Here is a 19059-nt window from a genome sequence, read left to right as displayed (position 1 = left end):
GCTGAGAAACAGTACACTCCTGAAAGCATGCTCCGACAATCTCAGCTTACTGGGCACTGTTCATCAGGAGCCGATAACATGGCAAGAAACATTCTTCCAACACCAGCAAACCTGACCTTTAAGTCATCTTTAAAATGACAGAGGCGTTAAAACCTGTCAAATTGTTTATTAGAGCCATAAATAAAAGTATGGATGAGACTGATATCAAGAGAGAGTGGGACAGTAAGGTTTGTCCGAGATTGACAAACAGTTATGATTTATTTGGTGGTCTATCAATTTTAAGCTACCGATATAGGTATTAGAGGAAGGAAAATTTAACAGACTGGTGATATGAACCTCCACAAAAGGACACAGGTGCTGGAGTAACTCAGTGGGTCAGGTAGCGTTTCTGGAGAACATGGGTAGGTGTTGTTTCAGGTTGCCCATCAATAAAAGGGCTGGAGTAACTCAGCAGGTCAGGCAACTTCTCTGGAGAACACAATAGGTCACCTAGGGTCGAGACTATTCTTCAGTTCTTCAGACTGATTGTGGTGAGGGGGGAGCGAGGAGGAAAGAAAGCTGGGTGAGAGGAAGGGCAGGCCAAAGCGTGGTAGGTAATAGCCTTCACAATCCTTAGTTTGTGGGTCAGAGAGAAAAAAAATCTCAGCTTTCCTGTAAAATGATTGCCTCATTGACCTATATTTCCTGTGCTGCCAGCTGCGTTCATTATGCAATACTTGAGCAAGAGGAGGAAGTTAAGAGCAATAGTTGAACTAAGTCTTCATGTTGTAATCCACAATGATTTTAAGGAGAGAAGTATTTTAGGTTGGAATATGGTGGCAAACAGCAACAATTCCAGGCCACTAACATCAGGTAGTTTGGGACGCATCACTGAGTCCAGAGACCGAGCACAAACTCAAAGCCTATCAGTTTTTTTTAAAGATAAGTACAGCATGGGAACATGTCTTTGGTCACTGATTTACACTAATCTATTGTAGAAACAAAGAACTGCAGATGCTGGTTTATATCAAAGGTAGACACAAAGTGCTGGAGTAACTCAGCAGGACAGGCAGCATGTCAGGAGAAAAAGGATGGGTGACATTTCAGGTCAGGAGTTGAAAGCTCAGGATCTGAAGAAGGGTCCCGACCCCAAAAGGTCACCCGTCCTTTTTCTCCAGAGATGCTGCCTGACCCGCTGAGTTACTCCAGCACTTTGTGTCCAGCTTTACACTAATCTATTCATTAATTCCTCACAGATTCTACCACTCACCTATACATTGGGGGCAATTTAGAGGCCAATTAACCTATTTGCGACATTGGGGGAAAGCAGATCACCCGGAGGAAACCCACGGTGTCAGAGGAAATGTGCAAACTCCACTCGGAAGTGAGATGGAACCCGGCTCTCTGGTGCCATGAGGCAGCAGCACCACCAGCTGACCCACCGAGCTGTTTAAGAAGGAACTGCAGATGCTGGAAAATCGAAGGTACACCAAAAAGCTGGAGAAACTCAGCGGGTGCAGCAGCATCTATAGGCAACGTTTCAAGCCGAAACCCTTCTTCAGACCGAGCTGGCCATTTACTTTTTTTTATATTCAATTGCTTATACTCAACGTGGATGAAGAGCAAACTCATTCATTTGGCCGAGTGTGAATTGCAGTGAGTAGTGCTTTCCTGGTGATCGGGTGATCGGGTGTACTGGCATCTCTAAAAATTAAATCATGATTGTGCTTTCAGGCCATGTGATGTGCACCTTTCTGTATGTAGAAAAAGTCACTGGCCGCAAGAGAAAAGTGTCTGTTTGCTGACACTTGCTGGATGTTGCCGACTATTAACTAGTGCTAATGTAGATATTGTGATTATTAACGGCACTGTGGCAGATTTGCCCACCTTACAGCACCAGAGACCCAAATTCGATCCCAACTACGGGTGTTGAGTGTATGGAGTTTGTACGTTCTCCCTGTGACCGCGTCCGGTTTTCTCTAGGTGCTCTGGTTTCCTTCAACACTCCAAAGATGTGCGGGTTTGTAGTTTAATTGGCTTCTGTAAACGGTCCCAAGTGTGTAGGTTAAAGCTAGTGTATGGGTGAATGTTGGTCAGCGTGGGCTCAGTGGGCTGAAGAGCCAGTTTCCACGCTGTCTAAACTAAACTAAAAAAGTAACTTTAAAAATATATACTCGACAAAATATCAAAGAATACCAATGAAATATAGCTGCAAACGCATAATTCAGAATAATTAACGATACCATAATCAGTATTTGTGAACAAACTTTTAACTTGTGCACATCTTTAAGGTAAAAAAAGCCAAGGTTTTCATTTAACACAGGGTATACTGTGGATGCTTGATTCAGGTAACATTGGGGATAAAGTAACAGTGCAGAACATATTTGTTCTTGTGCTTGCCGTATTGGGTACTGTGTAACGGTCAAGAGTGTTTTATTGTCATATATCCCAAAACAGAACAATGAAATTCTAACTTGCAGGTGGACAGGAGGCAGGGACACTCCGGTCAATTCATCTAATCTGCTGCCTGAACCGCTGAGTTACTCCAGGAACCGCTGAGTTACTCCTGCTGCTGCTGCTGCTGCTGCTGCCCGACCTCCGGAGATTGGGAGGCTGCTGCTGCGGGTCTGCGGACGGCGGCACCGGGAGCCCGCGGCTCCCTGGAGGGAGACCGCTTTTCGGGGCTCCTGCAACGGCGACTTCCCCCGCCCGAGTTGCGGGGTTGAAGAGCTCCTGGAGCGGGGCCTAGCACCACTGCCCCGCGCGGCTTGGAACGGCCGCGGGACTGTGCGAGCGCACGCCGGGGTCTCTAACACCAAGACCCGGTGTGCGACCTCGCACCACCCGGCGTGGCTTTAATGGCCGCGGGACAATCGCCATCGCCAGCCGGGGGCTTTGACTTTGACTCTGACATCGGGGGGGGGGGGAGAGGGCAGTGGAGAGATAAGTTTTTTTGGCCTTCCATCACAGCTATGTGATGGATGTTTATGTAAAATGTAATTGTGTTGTGTCTGGGGTCTATTTGTGTGTAATGTATGGCTGCAGAAACGGCATTTCATTTGGACCTCCAGGGGTCTAAATGACAAATAAATAGACTATTGACTATTGACTATTGACCTGGTGTCTTTTTTGAACACCAGCATCTATAGTTCTTTGTTTCTACATTTTACTGCTCCAGTGTGAAATAGCCCTCAAGCTATGGCTACTCTCTGACGGGAGTCTTGTGAGACCCTCTCTCACTGTTCCCCCTCTGATTCCTGCTGCTCTCTTGTGTGAAGAGGGATCTGGACCCAAAACATGTAATCTATCTGTGTTCTTCTGTCGGAAGGGAGTGTGTACGCTGGTGCGGTTTAGCTGCCGCTGCTCTCTCTTCACATTGTGTTTTTGATTTTTTGTCTTTGGATCGAATTCTGTCTTTAATTTGTGTATTGGTGATGTCTTTATTATTTATTTTACTCCGACTATATGTTTTTTTACTCTTGTTAATTTCTGTAAGGTGTCCTTGAGACTTTGAAAGTCGCCCACAAATAAAATGTATTATTATTATTATTATTAGAGATGCTGCGTGACATGCTGAGTTACACCAGCACTGACTTTTTTTGCAAGCCAGCATCTGTAGTTCCTTGTTTCTACATCCAATTTGCTTCCTCTGTCATCTGCTTTCCTGCCTCATTTTCTTTGATGCCATGGATTATGATACCACATATTCTGGTACTGTTTAGAAGATCTGATTTTTACAACTGTTTTAAGACTTTTTTTCCTTAAACACTCAATGTAAACTCAAATATCACACAGTAGGCGGAAAATTATCGATGAGAACAAATTAAAAATACATCTTTTCTATATTTCCGCAGTTTGCAACTTACATCATCTGCATCTTCCAACATCCCACTCTCTTCATAGGCTGCAAGAAAGGAAATATATAATCATATCAATATATTACCATTGTGTATAGCAGAGTTCACAGAATAAAAAGCTGTTAGATTTTCTAATATAGCAATGAGAAGTACATCTTGATCTACTTTCACTATTCAGCCACCTGCTGCAATTCCGAATTCATTAAAATCGGAGACTGTATGTACCGAATAAAATTGACTCTTTAATGCACTGAGGAATTAACGACATTACACAACTGCAGGAGACCAGTGTTTTTTTTTTTTTTGCACATGGGTCAACCAAAGCAACAGGAAGCAAAGCAAAAGTGGCCATAGAGGGACCAAGAATAGAATTCAATGATGATAATAAGTAGTCCAACCAAGTACCACCCACACAATCGATGGATAAAATCAATGTGTATTCAAACATGAAATTAGGCTAATTGCGTTTAGCTAATGAACCCAATACTAGTGGCCAATAAATAAGGAAAATAAACTGATAGAGTGGTGAATTTGAGCGGAGTAATGGTCAACCTTCCATGTCAGCCGCTTCCCCTTCATCTTCATCTTCATCGTTATCATCCACACAAGCAGCGCTGCTTCCTATACACTTGGAGTTGTCCTTGCTTTCTAAAGTGATCTCTGTTACAGATTCTGTCACGTCAGCTACACCTGCCAAATGGAAAGAAAACGTAGTGAAGAAAGACAGACAATTGTAGTTCTCTTTAGGCTTTAGAGATACAGCGCGGAACCAGGCACTTTGGTCCACCAAGTCCATGCCGACCAGCACTCACCCCATATGCTACACACTAGGGAGAATTTTTTCATTTTTCCGTGATTTAATAAAAGCAAAATATAGAATTTGACTATTTTATTTACGTTGTTTGAGGATGCAACTAATTTAGAAAAAGGGAATATGTGAGGCATTGGAGAGGGTGAAGAAGAGATTGCCATAATGCTTCCTACATACGGTGCCCTCCATAATATTTGGGACAAAGACCCATCATTTATTTATTTACCTCTGTGCTCCACAATTTGAGATTTGAAATAGAAAAAATCACATGTGGTTAAAGTGCACATTGGCAGATTTTAATAAAGGTCGTTTTTATAAATTTTGGTTTCACCATGTGGAAATTACAGCAGTATTTATACATAGTCCCCCCATTTCAGGGCACCATAATGTTTGGGTCACAGCAAAGTCATGTAAATGAAAGTAGTCGTGTTTAGTATTTTGTTGCATATCCTTTGCATGCAATGACTGCTTGACATTTGTGATTCATGGACATCGCCAGTTGCTGGGTGTCTTCTCTGGTGATGCCCTGCCAGGCCTGTATTGCAGCCATCTTTAGCTTATGCTTGTTATGGGGGCTAGTCCCCTTCAGTTTTTTCTTCAGCATATAAAAGGCATGCTCAATTGCGTTCAGATCGGGTGATTGACTTGGCCACTCAAGAATTTACCATTTCTTAGCTATGAAAAACTCCTTTGGTGCTTTAGCAGTATGTTTGGGATCATTGTCTTGCTGTAGAATAAACGGCAGCAAATGAAATTTGAGGCATTTGTTTGAAATTGATCAGACAGCCAATACATGCCCAGGCCATGACCGTGTTTCACAGATGAGGTGGTATGCTTTGGATCTTGGGCAGTTCCTTCTCTTCTCCATACTTTGTTCTTGCCATCACTCTGATATAAGTTAATCTTTGTCTCATCTCCACAAGGCCTTTTTCCAGAACTGTGGTTGCTCTTTTAAGTACTTAATTGATTACAGCTCGGCATTTAATACAATCATCCCCTCCAAGCTGGTTGCCAAACTCGCAGAACTGGGTCTCTGCGCATCTCTCTGCAATTGGATCCTCGACTTCCTCATTCACAGACCACAGACTGTTTGTATTGGTGGAAATCTGTCAGCCTCGATAACAATCAGCACGGGAGCACCTCAAGGCTGCGTGATCAGCCCCCTGCTGTACTCACTCTATACTCATGACGGTCATAGTCATAGTGCGAACTCCATCATCAAGTTCGCTGACGACACCACTGTTGTGGGACGTATCACTGATGGGGACGAGTCAGTGTATAGAAGAGAGATCAACCGACTGACCAAATGGTACCAGCATAATAAACTGGCCCTCAACACCAGCAAAACCAAGGAACTGATTGTGGACTTTGGAAGGGGTAGGATGGGGACCCTCAGTCCCGTTTATATCAACGGGTCGATGGTGGAAAGGGTCAAGAGCTTCAAATTCCTGGGCGTGCACATCTCTGAAGATCTATCCTGGTCCGAGAACACTGATGCAATTATAAAGAAAGCACATCAGCGCCTCTACTTCCTGAAAAGATTACGGAGAGTGGGTATGTCAAGGAGGACTCTAACTTCTACAGGTGCACAGTAGAGAGCATGCTGAACGGTTGCATCGTGGCTTGGTTCGGCAACCTGAGAGCCCGGGAGCGGAATACACTACAAAAAGTAGTAAACACTGCCCAGTTCATCATCGGTTCTGACCTCCCTACCATCGAGGGAGTCATTGCCTCAAAAAGGCTGGCAGCATCGTCAAGGACCCACACCATCCTGGCCACACACTCATCTCCCCGCTACCTTCAGGTAGAAGGTACAGGAGCCTGAAGACTGCAACATCCAGGTTCAGAAATAGTTGCTTCCCCACAGCCATCAGGCTATTAAACTCACCTCAAACAAAACTCTGAACATTAATAGACCATTATCTGTTTATTTGCACCTTATCTGTTTATTCATTCATGTGTGCATATATTTATATAATGGTTTATGGACACACTGATCTGTTCTGTATTCATGCCTCCTATATTCTGTTGTGCTGAAGCAAAGCAAGAATTTCATTGTCCTATCTGGGGCATATGACAATATACTGAATCTTGAAAGTCCAGTAAAGTTCGATTAAAGATAGTCCGCGGTCTCCAATGTCAGAGGGTAGCTCAGGGCTGCGATTGGGCTGGTTCAGTTTCTGATAACAGCTGGGAAGAAACTGTCCCTGAATCTGGAGGTATGCGCTTTCATACTTCTGTACCTCCAATCATCTTTATGTTCCAAAATAAATCATTCCAACTGTGAATGAGTCAGGATTTAAGTGCACAAATAAATAGTGGCATGATAGTAATTCCTCCCTATGTTGTCATGCTCTCTCGCGATACCTGAATTGTGGTAGGTGTCTACCCATCCGCCATCCCCATCATCTTCTTCAATGACTGCCTCAAATTCATCGGAGTATTCCATCTGTTTGCAGCGCTTATAGCAGGGAACTGAAGGAAATCAGAGAGAAACTATTACCAAATTAGTACATTATGCAGAAAATAACTCAAAGTGCTGGAAGAATTCAGCAGGTCAGGCAGCATCTGTGGAGGGAATGGAAAGACGATGTTTTGTGTCAGCACCCTTCTTCAGACTCAGTGACCTGCTGAGATCCTCCAGCACTGTTTTTTTGCTCACGATTCCAGCATCTGCAGTCTCTTGTGACGACAGCAGGCATTATTATTTAGTAAAAATGACACTTGTTTTTAAAAGTTAATTGTTCACCATATCAGTATTTGAAAATTGTTTGATAAGTGAACAATTGAAATCTGGATTTACACAAACCAAATATGATGTCACACAAAATTTTAAATTACATGGAAACAATAATTCAAAATTATGTATTTTGGCTAAAGAAAAATAACTAATTCAGTTAGTAATGATCCTACCATTTCTCGTTAGCAGAAATTGCTTTTCCTTGGGCAAGTAGGGTTTGACTTTGGTGTCCTCGCCTGTTCCCCTAAAAATGCAAGATAAATTGATGTGTGTACTTTTGTCATTTAAAATGCCAGTGTACATTAACAGCATAAAAATAAAACGACACAAAGTGCTGGAATAACTCAGTTGGTCGGTCAGTCAGCATCTCTGAGGACACGGATAGATGACATTTCTTAATCCAGCACTTTGCATCTTTCAGTCTGAAGAAAGGTGTCGACCTGAAACATCACCTATTCCTTTCCTCTAGCTGCCTGACCCGCTGAGTTACTCCAGCATTTTGACTTTATCTTCGTGTAATCCAGCATCTGCAGTACCTTCCGACACCTGAAAAATTAATATATAATCTCTGCCTTTCTTGGACAAGTGGTGGAAGATGAAACAATAGTGAGAAATGCAATGCGTTACATTTTGGCAGTAATAATAAGAATACAGTGCATTCAGAAATATTCAGACCCCTTCACTTTTTCCACATTTTGTTGCGTTACAGCCTTATTTTAAAATTGATTAAATGCATTTTTTTTTTTAATCATTCATCAACACACAATACCCCCGAATGATGAAGGGAAAACGGGTGTTTAGAAATTTTTGCAAAGTCAATTTAAAATATAAATAACTGAAATATCACATTTACATAAGTATTCAGACCCTTTGCCATGACACTCAAAATTGAGCTTAGGTTCATTCTGTTTCCATTGATTATCCTTGAGATGTTTCTACAAGTTGATTGGAGTCCATCAATGGTAAATTAAATTGATTGGACATGATTTGGAAAGGCACATACCTGTCTATATAAGGTCCCACAATTGACAGTGCAAGTTAGAGCAAAAACCAAGCCATTAAGACGAAGGAATTGTCCGTAGACCTCCGAGTCAGGATTGTGTCGAGATACAGATCTGGGGAAGGGTATAAAACAATATCTGCGGCGTTGCAGGTCCCGAAGAGCACAGTGGCCTCCGTCATTCTTAAATGGAAGAACTTTGGAACCCCCAGGACTCTTCACAGAGCTGGCCGCCTGGCCAAACTGAGCAATCGGGGAGAAGGGCCTTGGTCAGGGAGGTGACCAAGAACCCGATGGTCACTCTGACAGAGCTCCAGAGTTCTTCTGTGGAGATGGGAGAACCTTCCAGAAGGACAACTATATCTGCAGCACTCCACCAATCAGGCCTTTATGGTAGAGTGGCCAAGCACCTTTGGCAGTGTCTTAAGTCTTCTTGGGTATGATGCTAGAAGCTTGGCACACCTGTATTTGTGTAATTTATCCCATTCTTCTCTGCAGATCCTCTCAAGCTGTCAGGTTGGATGGGGAGTGTCGATGCACAGCTATTTTCAGGTCCATCCAGAGATGTTCGATCGGGTTCAAGTACGGGCTCTGGCTGGGCCACTCAAGGACATTCAAAGACAAACACCTATTTTCACTTTTTTTATAATGGCATATTATGTGTAGATTGATGATTTAAAAAAATGAAAAATTAATCCATTTGAGATAAGGCTGTAACGTAACAAAATGTGGAAAAGATGAAGGGGTCAAAATACTTTCTGAATGCACTGTCGATAATATTGAAGGACACTTCTAAAAGAAGTAGCAAAAAAGAGTAATCTTGGTTTGTGAATTCAGAATTAATTGAGAGGGGTAGGCACTGAGAAAGTAGTTTCATAATTTACAAAAGGTTTTAGAATCCGGGGATTGATAAGCAGGGACAAAGCAAGAACAACAAGGACATAATAACCCTTTCTAAAACAACTATTTGTCAGTATCGGGTGCCATGCTGTAGAAAGATGTGAAGGCTCTAAGAGAGGGTGAAGCAAGGTTTAGCCATACGATTCCAGACCAGAGGAACTTTAGTTACATGGAAAGATTGAAGAAAATGAGATTGTTCTCCTTGAGCAGAGATTGGAAAGATAGAGGCGTTTAAAATGACAAAGGTCGTAGAAAGAGTATATACAAGGAAATTGTTGCCATTGGCAGAAGATTAAAAAACTAGAAGACACAGAATAAAGTTGATTGGCAAGAGAATGAAAATTGCCATCATGGGACTCTTTAAAAGTTTGGAATGCACTACTAGGGTAGTGGTGGAGGCAGGTTCAATTGTAGCTTTTAAGGAGCTCACTAAATATCTAAACTGAAAATAAAAGCAGGGTTGTGGAGTGTGAGAGAGAGAGAGAGAGAGAGAGAGAGAGCGAGCAGTGAAATAGAGTGAATTGCCTTACTTTTCTGTACTCCTAGTATTGACTCTTAAGTGCCCATTGGCCGCTACACACTGCAACCCTATTGTAAATCATAGCAGAACTAGAAAATGAGTGGCAAAGACATAAATAGAATCAGTCATACAGTGGGAAGAGGCCCTTCAGTTCAACCTGTCCATGCCGACCAAGATGCCCCATCTCAGCTAATCCCATTTGCCTGCAAAATCTGGCCCATATCCCTCCAAACCTTTCCTATCCACACTTTAGTCTTTACTTTAGAGATATATGGATCTCTTTAAGACAGACAGGGAAATTTACATTGATTAAAAAAAAAGCTGATTATTTAAATAAATGTTAATGAATCTGTGCATTTTACAAGACTGAATACATTGGGGAAACAAGGTGAGAAATGATTATTACAATATTAATAAAGAGCATGTTCTGAAGAAGGCAAGGAGAAGCCAACAAATCCTTTACACCACATGTTTAACATCCTAAGATTCTAAAGGAGAGACATAGATTTAATGAATGAATTAGAGTAACCGTCCAAAATTCATTAGACTCTGGAACATAATAATTTTGCTTAGCTAAGGAATGAGAAAATAATAGAATAATTAGCTTGGACAATGGCAAATCCATAATTAAGTGGTAAGAGTTCTTACAAATTCCTGATATTGCAAAGCAGGCATGGTTTTGTAAAAGATAAACCACCTTTATATAACATAAGGGCCTCTTAAAAATATGTAACTAGATGGGTGAATAAAGAGCAATTGTGTACTGCTGCTTTTTGAAAATCCAGAAAAGCTGCCACAATGACCTTACTCTATGTATTACATAGGTCATTACATAGAGTACAAACTCATAGTTGGAGAAAATATAGTAATGGATAAAGGACAAAATCAGATCGGAAAAAAGTCATTTGCAGATCGGCATGTTGGCACGAAGGAGATTCCACATGAATTTGATCTAACCTCTTAGCTATGTGCAATCTATATTAATGTATGAAAAATCAGGAATGTAAAATTTCCAGTTTTGCTGACAATACAAAGTAAGGTAGATACGTCAGCTGTGAGGAGGATGTAAAGAGTCTGCAAAGTGATATAGACAGCTTAGTAAATAGGCAATAGAGCATAAAGGGAAAATGACGAAGCCATTCCATACAAGTTCTTGGAACAGAATTAAGCCAAGCAGCCCATCAGGTCTACTCCACCATTCAATCATTCAGTATATGTAGGCATAATAGCTAAATTGGGTATTTTATTGGGCTGCTTTTCAGATGGGAGTCCTGTAATAAGTGGTGTGCCACACGGATTGGTGCTGGTTCCACCGTTATTCATTATTTATATTAACAATTTGGACGTGAATGTAGATGATACGATTAGTAGGTTTAGGGATAACACCAAAATTGGTGGAATAGTGGAGAGTGAAGGAGGATATATACAATTAAAATGGATCTTGATTAACTTGGCCAATGGGCAAAAGAATGGCAGATGCCGTTTAATTCAGATAAATAGGTGTTGCAATTTCGTACAGCCAGCTAGGAAGGTAAATGGAAGAGTGCTTGTACAACAAAGACACCTGCGGGTATATGATTCCACGAACGTGGCGACACAAGTAGATAGGGTGACGAAGGCGGCATTTGTCATGTTTGCCTTCATAAGGGTATTGAGTATAAGGGTCAGAATGTCATGTTACAGTTATGCAAGACATTGGTAAAGCCACATCTGGAGTACTGTGTAGAATTATGTTTGCCCTGCTATAGGGAGGATGTCATTGAACTGGAAAGGATGCAAAAATGATTTAAGGATGTTAACGTGTATGGAAAGTTTAAATTAGAAGGACAAGCTGATATATTTTTCCCTGAAGAGAAGGCTGAGAGGAGATCTTATACTGAGTATATAATTATGAGGTTTATAGGTAAACGGAATAGCTTAAAATACCCAATAGAGTACAAAATAATGAAATTTCGAGGACAGATGGGTACATGGATCAGAAAAGTTGAGGGATATGTGCCAGGTGCAGGCAAGGAGGACTAACTCAGTTGGGCAACTTGGTCGGCGTGGATGAGTTAGCTGAATGGCCTGTTGCTGTGCTATACGATTCAATGACTCTCAATAATGAGAAACCCATAAATATTGGTATTAAGGAATCTGAGCAAATTGGTACACAAAATATAGAAAATTAAGGCTGTGGAAGCAATGGAGGTGCAAAATGATGAGAACAATGAAGCTACATCCAATAGGAAAAGATTAAACAGTCTGGGGCTCCTTTCTATCAAATAAATTATCCCTAATCAATACATTTAAAGGATTTATTTTATTTAAATTAAGAGTTATGAACAATCTCTACAAAGGATAGACACAAGGAACTGCAGATGCAGGTTTACCAAGGAAAGACACAAAGTGCTGGTGTAACTCAGAAGGTCAAGCAGCATCCTTGGAGAATATGGACAGGTGACGTTTTGGGTTGGGATCCTACTTCAGAAGATGGGTCTGAGGAAGGGGCCCAACCCAAAATGTCACCTATCCATGTTCTCCAGGGATTCTGAAAGACCCACCAATTTACTCCAGCATTGTGTGTTTTTCATTTACAAAGGATAATTGAGTCGGTGAGTACCAATGCATTTAAAAGGAAGTTTGATTAAAAAGCAGGGTGAAATGATGATGGGTTGATTAAATGGGTGGGGGGGGGGGGGGGGGGGGGGGGGGGGGGGGGAGAGATTAAGCACAAACACGGGAATGAAACCGTCGGGCGCTGCACTGTCTGTCTGGTTTCTGTGCTGTCATGCTGATAATCTAAAATCATTGTATGTTTTGATCTAGATTTCAGTTCTCAATTATTAATGTAATTTTTCACAATCTATTATTCACTTACCATTGCCAAGTGGGACAGTGATGGACCAGATGATCTCCTGCAAAAACAAACTGCAAAAACAAAGATACTTGCTAAATGTTAAATTGATGCTGGAGATACTCAGCAAACATGATAGCAACGTCTAAAGCAAACTTTATCTTGTTTGCTTCACTGCCACAAGTTATATTTTGATTTGCAAGAGTTCTATGAATGATGTGAACATGTGTTTTAACAAAATGAAATTTGTGATCTTAAACCAGAATTATTGGTCTTCAGAGATGTGAATTTAGCATAGGATACATCACCCTTTTAATAAAAAAAATACACAAGGACATATTGGCAAAAACTGCCTGTATTACATACACAGCCACTTTTGAATGCTGTACAACAACACACAAACCTATGCGATGTTTTCATAACTAAAGTGAGATCAGTCACATACAAATGTATTGACTATAAATATGTAAATTGTTGCCTGCATCAGTGTGAGCTATGTACATATTAAACTTCTTTAAACATTTTCTGCAAACAAATGTAAGAGTGAGAAAGAAAATGGATAGCACAGGTTTAGAGGGAAATGGGCCTAATGCTGGCAGGTGGGACTAGAGTAGATGGGACATGTTGATTGGTGTGGCAGGTTGGACCCGTTTCCATGCTGTATGACTCTATGAAAACATTCAGTAAATAAGTCGTTTTCCCTAGTATTCCAGACTGCCAAGATCAATTTTCTAAGATCCCAATCAAAATTAATTTACTTTTGTTCACAATAATTTCTGGATGAAATTGCACCAGACATTAAACTAAACTAAGCAATACCAGGAGCACCTTCAGGGTCCACAGCACACTGACCTCTCTCTCGAGTAAGTTGTTATAGTGACTAGACCTTGCACGTTACTACTTTAGTAAATGTGGGAGTTGTTTCTCTCTTCCTGCCTCCGCCCTTGCCCGCCCTTGCCCGCCCCCCTCACGCCCCTTGGCATCCATATCACATGTTGCTTCTGTGTGAATTATGCTTCTAAGGCACACTGCCTTCTCTAATTGCTGTTAACAAAAGTGTTAGGAACTGGGCTAAATCGACAGTGACCCCTTTAACAGCTGTACATGTCCCGTTTTAGTACTCGCCTTTGTGCATAAACCTTCCTAAAGCTGGTTCACATTTGATTTAGGCTCTTTTGAGAAATTTTGTACAAAGGACAAATATTGGTGTAAGCACCGCGTGCAACCAATGTTTTTGCAGAACAACAATATATTCAATCTAATTTATAGACAATTTTCTTTAAGAATAATTCAAAATATAACCCAGGTGCTTTTGAACTATAATTATTTTAAATAAATTGTGTTGATATACTAAACGTACTCAACGATCATTAAAATGAAAGGGAGATTATTAAAGGAAGATTAATTTAATCAAACCATACCATCCTATTAACAGCATGAGGAAATATTACATACAAAGGGAGATAATTGTAATATTTTGGTAAATTACCCACATAACCGGTATTAAATATTCTGGAGTTTTCTTCCACCTGCCGTCAACTAGCTCTTTATTCCCTTCTAATCATTTCTCACTAAAGTGGTTATCCATCTTACCCTTGTAAATATCAACATAAGCTCTACACTACATTGCTGAATAAAGTTTGTCATCTTTTCTACCACTGATGTGAAGTTAGTTGAAAGTTGCCTGGAATTATGGCTCTTGCTGTTCTTTGGATTTATTCCCCTTTCTAATGTTTTCATTATATTTATCACACCAATCTAAAAAAGAGTTTAAATGCAAGACTTGGTCAGAGAATACCTGAAATTGGTTTGGACTGAGATGGCTTAAAACATAGCAGACTGGTATGTTTCCAGTAATGGCAGAGGCTTGTGCCAGAGGCACAGTCTCAGAATAAAAAGACGTTCCTTTAACGGTTTAGGATATTTTTAGGTTCTTGATTAAAAAGAGTGTCAAAGAAGGCAGGAGAATGGGGCTGGGGGGAAAGAATAGATCAGACATAATCAAATGGCGAAGCAGACTCCAATGGTCTAATTCTGCTCCATGGCTTGTGGTCTTAATATCTTTCCTAATTTTGCAATATTTTGGACACCAAAGATGACATTAATGCGGTGAATTTACATCAAAAAACAATTTATATTCACTGCACCTTCTTACAGGATGCCCAAGGCACATTATTCTGCATTTGTACTTCTATTTTGGGCAAACTTAAATGCATGGATTAGCATCAAAACAACTCACCTCTTCGGGGGTAATTACTCCAGTTTCTTTGAATTTTGACTCCTGCATTGAGAAAGGAATGAGAATGCACATTAATGACAAGCAAAGAAAGATAATTTAAAGGGCTGTCCCACTTGGGCGACCTAATTGGCGAGTTTAGAAGAGTTTGAAAAAACGACTATGTAGAAGACCCTCTTCGACTATGTTGAAGACCAGCTACGACTAACTTCGGGAAAATTGTACTGAATAGTGGAGAGTGAAGACGACCTCCTTCGATCTCCTTCGACCTCCCTTTGACTATGATGAAGACTATCTACGACTACCTTCGACTACCCTCGATTACCTACGACTAGCATGCCGACCTACTATGACTAAACCTACGAGTAAAAAAAAGTATAATTTTTTTCCATGGCAAACATTTTTTACTCGCAGGCATTTTTCAACATGTTGAAAAATACGCCGCGACCTAGCTGAGGTCTCGAGTACACGGGGACTACTCTCGAGCATGAAGGAGAGTTACAAAGACCTCCTACGACCTTGTGTCGACCATGCTGCGAGTACGAGTCGAGGGCAAACTCGCCAGAACTCGCAGATTAGGTCGCACAAGTGGGACAGCCCCTTTAGCCATGGTGGCTAACACAAGGATTGACTGATCGTGTAAACAAAGATAGAATGATGGCTTGAGTCAGAATTACACGCAGAGAGGTTAAAGGATGCTCCTTTTATCCAAAACCCTATTGACTTCAATCTTGAATATTATTAGTACTTGAGCCTCCAAAGTCTTGGGCAAAGGTACATTAACCTCTGATGCAGAAGTCTATGATCACTCAGCTGAATAGCCAACCCTTACTTAAGGCCACAACCTCTGGGTCAGCTGAGGTAAATATCAATTATTTAAAAACCTGCAAGAATAGTCTTTATTTCAATATCACTACCTATTTCAAATTCACGACAGCGAAGGCCCACTCTGCTTAATCTCTCGACGTACGACAAAGTCACCATTCAAGGAAACAATCTGATGAATTTTTGCGATACTGTCTCTAATCTTCTTGGGGAGGAAACTAGATCAATACATATTATTCCAGCTGTAGTCTCATCAAGGTCCTATTATAGTTGGAGCAAGAAGTCTCTGCTGCCAAGCTGTGCTTTCAATCAAGCTGTTTCAATACAGTTACAACACTGGCATCTAATTGCCCATTACACAACTGTAAAAGAACCAAGTGCTCGAGTAGCTCAGCGGCCCAGGCAGCATCTCTGGAGAACATGGACAGGTGACGTTTCAGGTTGAGCCCTTCTTCAGATTGATTGTGTGGGAGATGCGGGGGGGGGGGGGGGGGGGGGAGAAAGCTGGAAGAGGGGAGAGGCAGGACTAAATGTGGCGGGAATAGGTGGACACAAGCGAGGGAGATGGTAGTAAGATCCCCTCTTGGAAGTAAGATGGTTGGGACAAAGACCAGAGATAAAAACAGAGGTGTGAGACAGGATTGAATAGTTGCAGATTATGAATCCAGAGAAAGTAGCAAGCGGCAGGGGAGAGGGGAGACATGGGCATCATTCAGGCTGGGCCAGATAACTTACGATTAGCATTTACATCACAGTGCAAAGTAATGACCATATTCAACAGAAAGTCAAACACCAAGCCTTGATGTAGGCTTGAGCACTATATCACTACTGAGTAACCCAGGTTCATTATCTTAGGTTACAAGGAACTGCAGATGCTGGTGTACAAAAAAAGACAAATTGATGGAGTAACTCAGTAGGACAGGCAGCATCTTTTGAGGTGATGTTTCAGGTTGAGATCCTTTTTCAGACACTAATTTTAGAAACTGTATTTATGATACAAGCTCTAACGTCTGAAGAAGGGTTCCCGACCCGAAAACATTACCTGTGCCTGATCCGCTGATTTACTACAGCACTTTGCATCGTTTCCTGAGACAGTAATACCTGTAAACATCAACCGGAGCAGCCATAAATCTCATGCTTACAAGATCAGGTCGGGTTCTGTGTATCCTACAATGAGTGACTCACCGCCTTATGCCCCAAGGTCTTTCCACCATCTAAGAGGCATGTCAAGAGCAACAATGGAATTCTCCACCCTTATTTGGATGAGAACTCAAAAAACTCTCAAGCTCCTTATCCTGCCTGACTTGCAAATCATCCAACAATTTAAACATGCAAAATACACACAATATGCTGGAGTAACTCAACGGAACAGGCAACATCTCTGGAGAGAAGGAATGGGTGACGTTTCGGGTCAAAATCCTTCTTCAGACTGACGGGGGAGGCAGCAGATGTGGGGGTCAGGGCCTAGGATCGGCCGGGAAGGCTGTGACGGTCGGAGAGGCGATGGATGTTGGTACTAGTCTCGTGACGGTGAGAGTGTCCCGGGTCTTGTCCCCGTGGTGATCGGGCAGGCGGCGCAGTCTCACAGTGCAGCCCCGGGCCTGCGAGCGGTCGAGTCAAGGAGTATAGGTGGAGGGACCAGTCTGGAGGTGGGCAAGCTTGTGATCCTTGGTAGAGTCCAGTTGGTCGAGGAACAATTTATTGAGGGTGTGAATCTGGCGTAGAATGAAGTAAAGTTGGGGTCCGTTGCAGAATGCAGTAAAGTTGTGGTCCATTGTCGAACGAAGTGAACATTCACCTCCTTCGCCAATGCTTCACCATTGTTATTTCTCCACCATCCATAAAATGTTGTTATAGTACCTGCTTCAACTACTGCCTCTGGCAGCTCGTTCCATATCCCCATAATCTGTGTGTGAAAATGTTTCCCCTCAGATTCCTATTACATCTTTCCCCTCTTACCTTAAACCCATGTCCTCAAATTCTTGATTCCCTACTCTGGATAAAAGACTGTGCATTCATCTCTGTAAGATCATCCCTCAGTGCATCTAATGCTGTGAATTTTGTAAGAATCTTAAAAGTGAAAAAAATCATAATTGAGCCTCAAACTGCAATGTTTATCAAATCAAAAATCATGAGTCGTGATTTATTGAACACCCGGCACCCAAGCAATCATAATCCCAGCCAAAATAAGTCAAGATTCATTCTGTTAGTCTCTATAATGCCATATAGAACAGTGTAGCAAAGGAACAGGTCCTTTGGTCCACAATGTCCATGGTGAACACGATGTTAAAATAAACGAATCTCCCCTCCCTAACTTGATCCATTCTCAGCATGTCCTTATTCCCATCCAAAGCCTCATTAATGCCACTGTCACACCTGCCTCCACCACCATGTTCCAGCATGCTCCAGACACCCACCATCGTGTTCAAAATACAATTAATTATTGAAAAGACCATTAGGCTCATGAGCACTAGCATAACACAAACCTCAACTATGAACTTTCTTTGGTTACACCGAGATCTTCAGATTTCATTGTGAACTAGTATTGGGAGTTATTACTTCATAATGTTTTTGTCTAATATAAATTGTCTATGAATACTGTGTTTACAGGCCTTTTATTCTGCTGTTATTGAGAATGTCATCGTTCCGGGTCGATGCACATGACAATTAAACACTTTTGGCTCCTGTTTGCTGGCCTGACACTGCCAGGAAAGTCAGGAACCGGCTAATAAATTGCTGATCCATGTGCTCCAGAGACGCTGCCCGAGTTACTCCAGCACTTTGAGTTATTTATTTGTAAACTAGCATCTGTAGTTCCTAGTGCCTTGTTCCTAATACATTGCAGTTAGGTTTATTCCTGGTCACTGATTTACTTCAGCACTGTTATTTATTTGTAAACCAGCGTCTGCTGTTCATTGTGTTTTGCTCCTCAAAATTGTAGTGGTTGCTGGGTCCTTGTTTGTTGACAGCGGGTAAATGCTCGGTTAACCGGACTGAGGGGAGGGTCAGTGCTGTCACTGGCACTACAGGCCCTCACAGCTCTCTCTCACTCACCTTAAGGACGGGTGTGAGGAACTCTGCCACGCCGAGTGCAGTGCCTTTGACAGTGTTAATGACGTTCTGCATGTCTCCGGGACCGAGCGTGCGGCGGTCACTGCCCTGCCCGCGGTTCCGTGCGCCCCGTCCCCTCCTCACTCCCTCACTCCCTCACTCACTCACTGCTATCCCCGCCGCCGCGCTCCCGCTCCCCAACAAGTTCCGCAACCGCACTCACTAGCGCATGCGCGCACCCTCTCTTCGGCCCGGCGCGCGTGGCCGGGGAGGGACGCAGGCTCTGCGTGCGCGAGGCCGGGGA

At 42.0% G+C, this 19059-nt stretch overlaps 1 protein-coding gene across 1 annotated transcript in view; it reads right to left on the bottom strand.

Annotated features, from left to right (window-relative positions):
* The window catches only part of atg3 (autophagy related 3), a 28057-nt gene extending 9078 nt beyond the window's left edge, over positions 1-18979 (bottom strand). Inside the window, exons 1-7 of the mRNA XM_055644649.1 lie at positions 18759-18979; positions 14883-14924; positions 12668-12717; positions 7561-7631; positions 7015-7122; positions 4389-4526; positions 3846-3883 (exon numbers count right to left, since the gene is read on the bottom strand). Coding sequence (XP_055500624.1) covers positions 3846-3883; positions 4389-4526; positions 7015-7122; positions 7561-7631; positions 12668-12717; positions 14883-14924; positions 18759-18830 — 519 coding nt within the window. The 5' untranslated portion in view covers positions 18831-18979. The remainder of the gene's footprint in view (positions 1-3845; positions 3884-4388; positions 4527-7014; positions 7123-7560; positions 7632-12667; positions 12718-14882; positions 14925-18758) is intronic.
* Between the last annotated feature and the right edge of the window lie 80 nt (positions 18980-19059).

The sequence above is a fragment of the Leucoraja erinacea genome, chromosome 13 (assembly GCF_028641065.1).
Source record: "Leucoraja erinacea ecotype New England chromosome 13, Leri_hhj_1, whole genome shotgun sequence".
In the NCBI taxonomy this organism is placed as follows: domain Eukaryota; kingdom Metazoa; phylum Chordata; class Chondrichthyes; order Rajiformes; family Rajidae; genus Leucoraja; species Leucoraja erinaceus.
The sequence above is the reverse complement of the archived record's forward strand: the minus strand, read 5'-3'. Positions and strand labels throughout refer to the sequence as shown.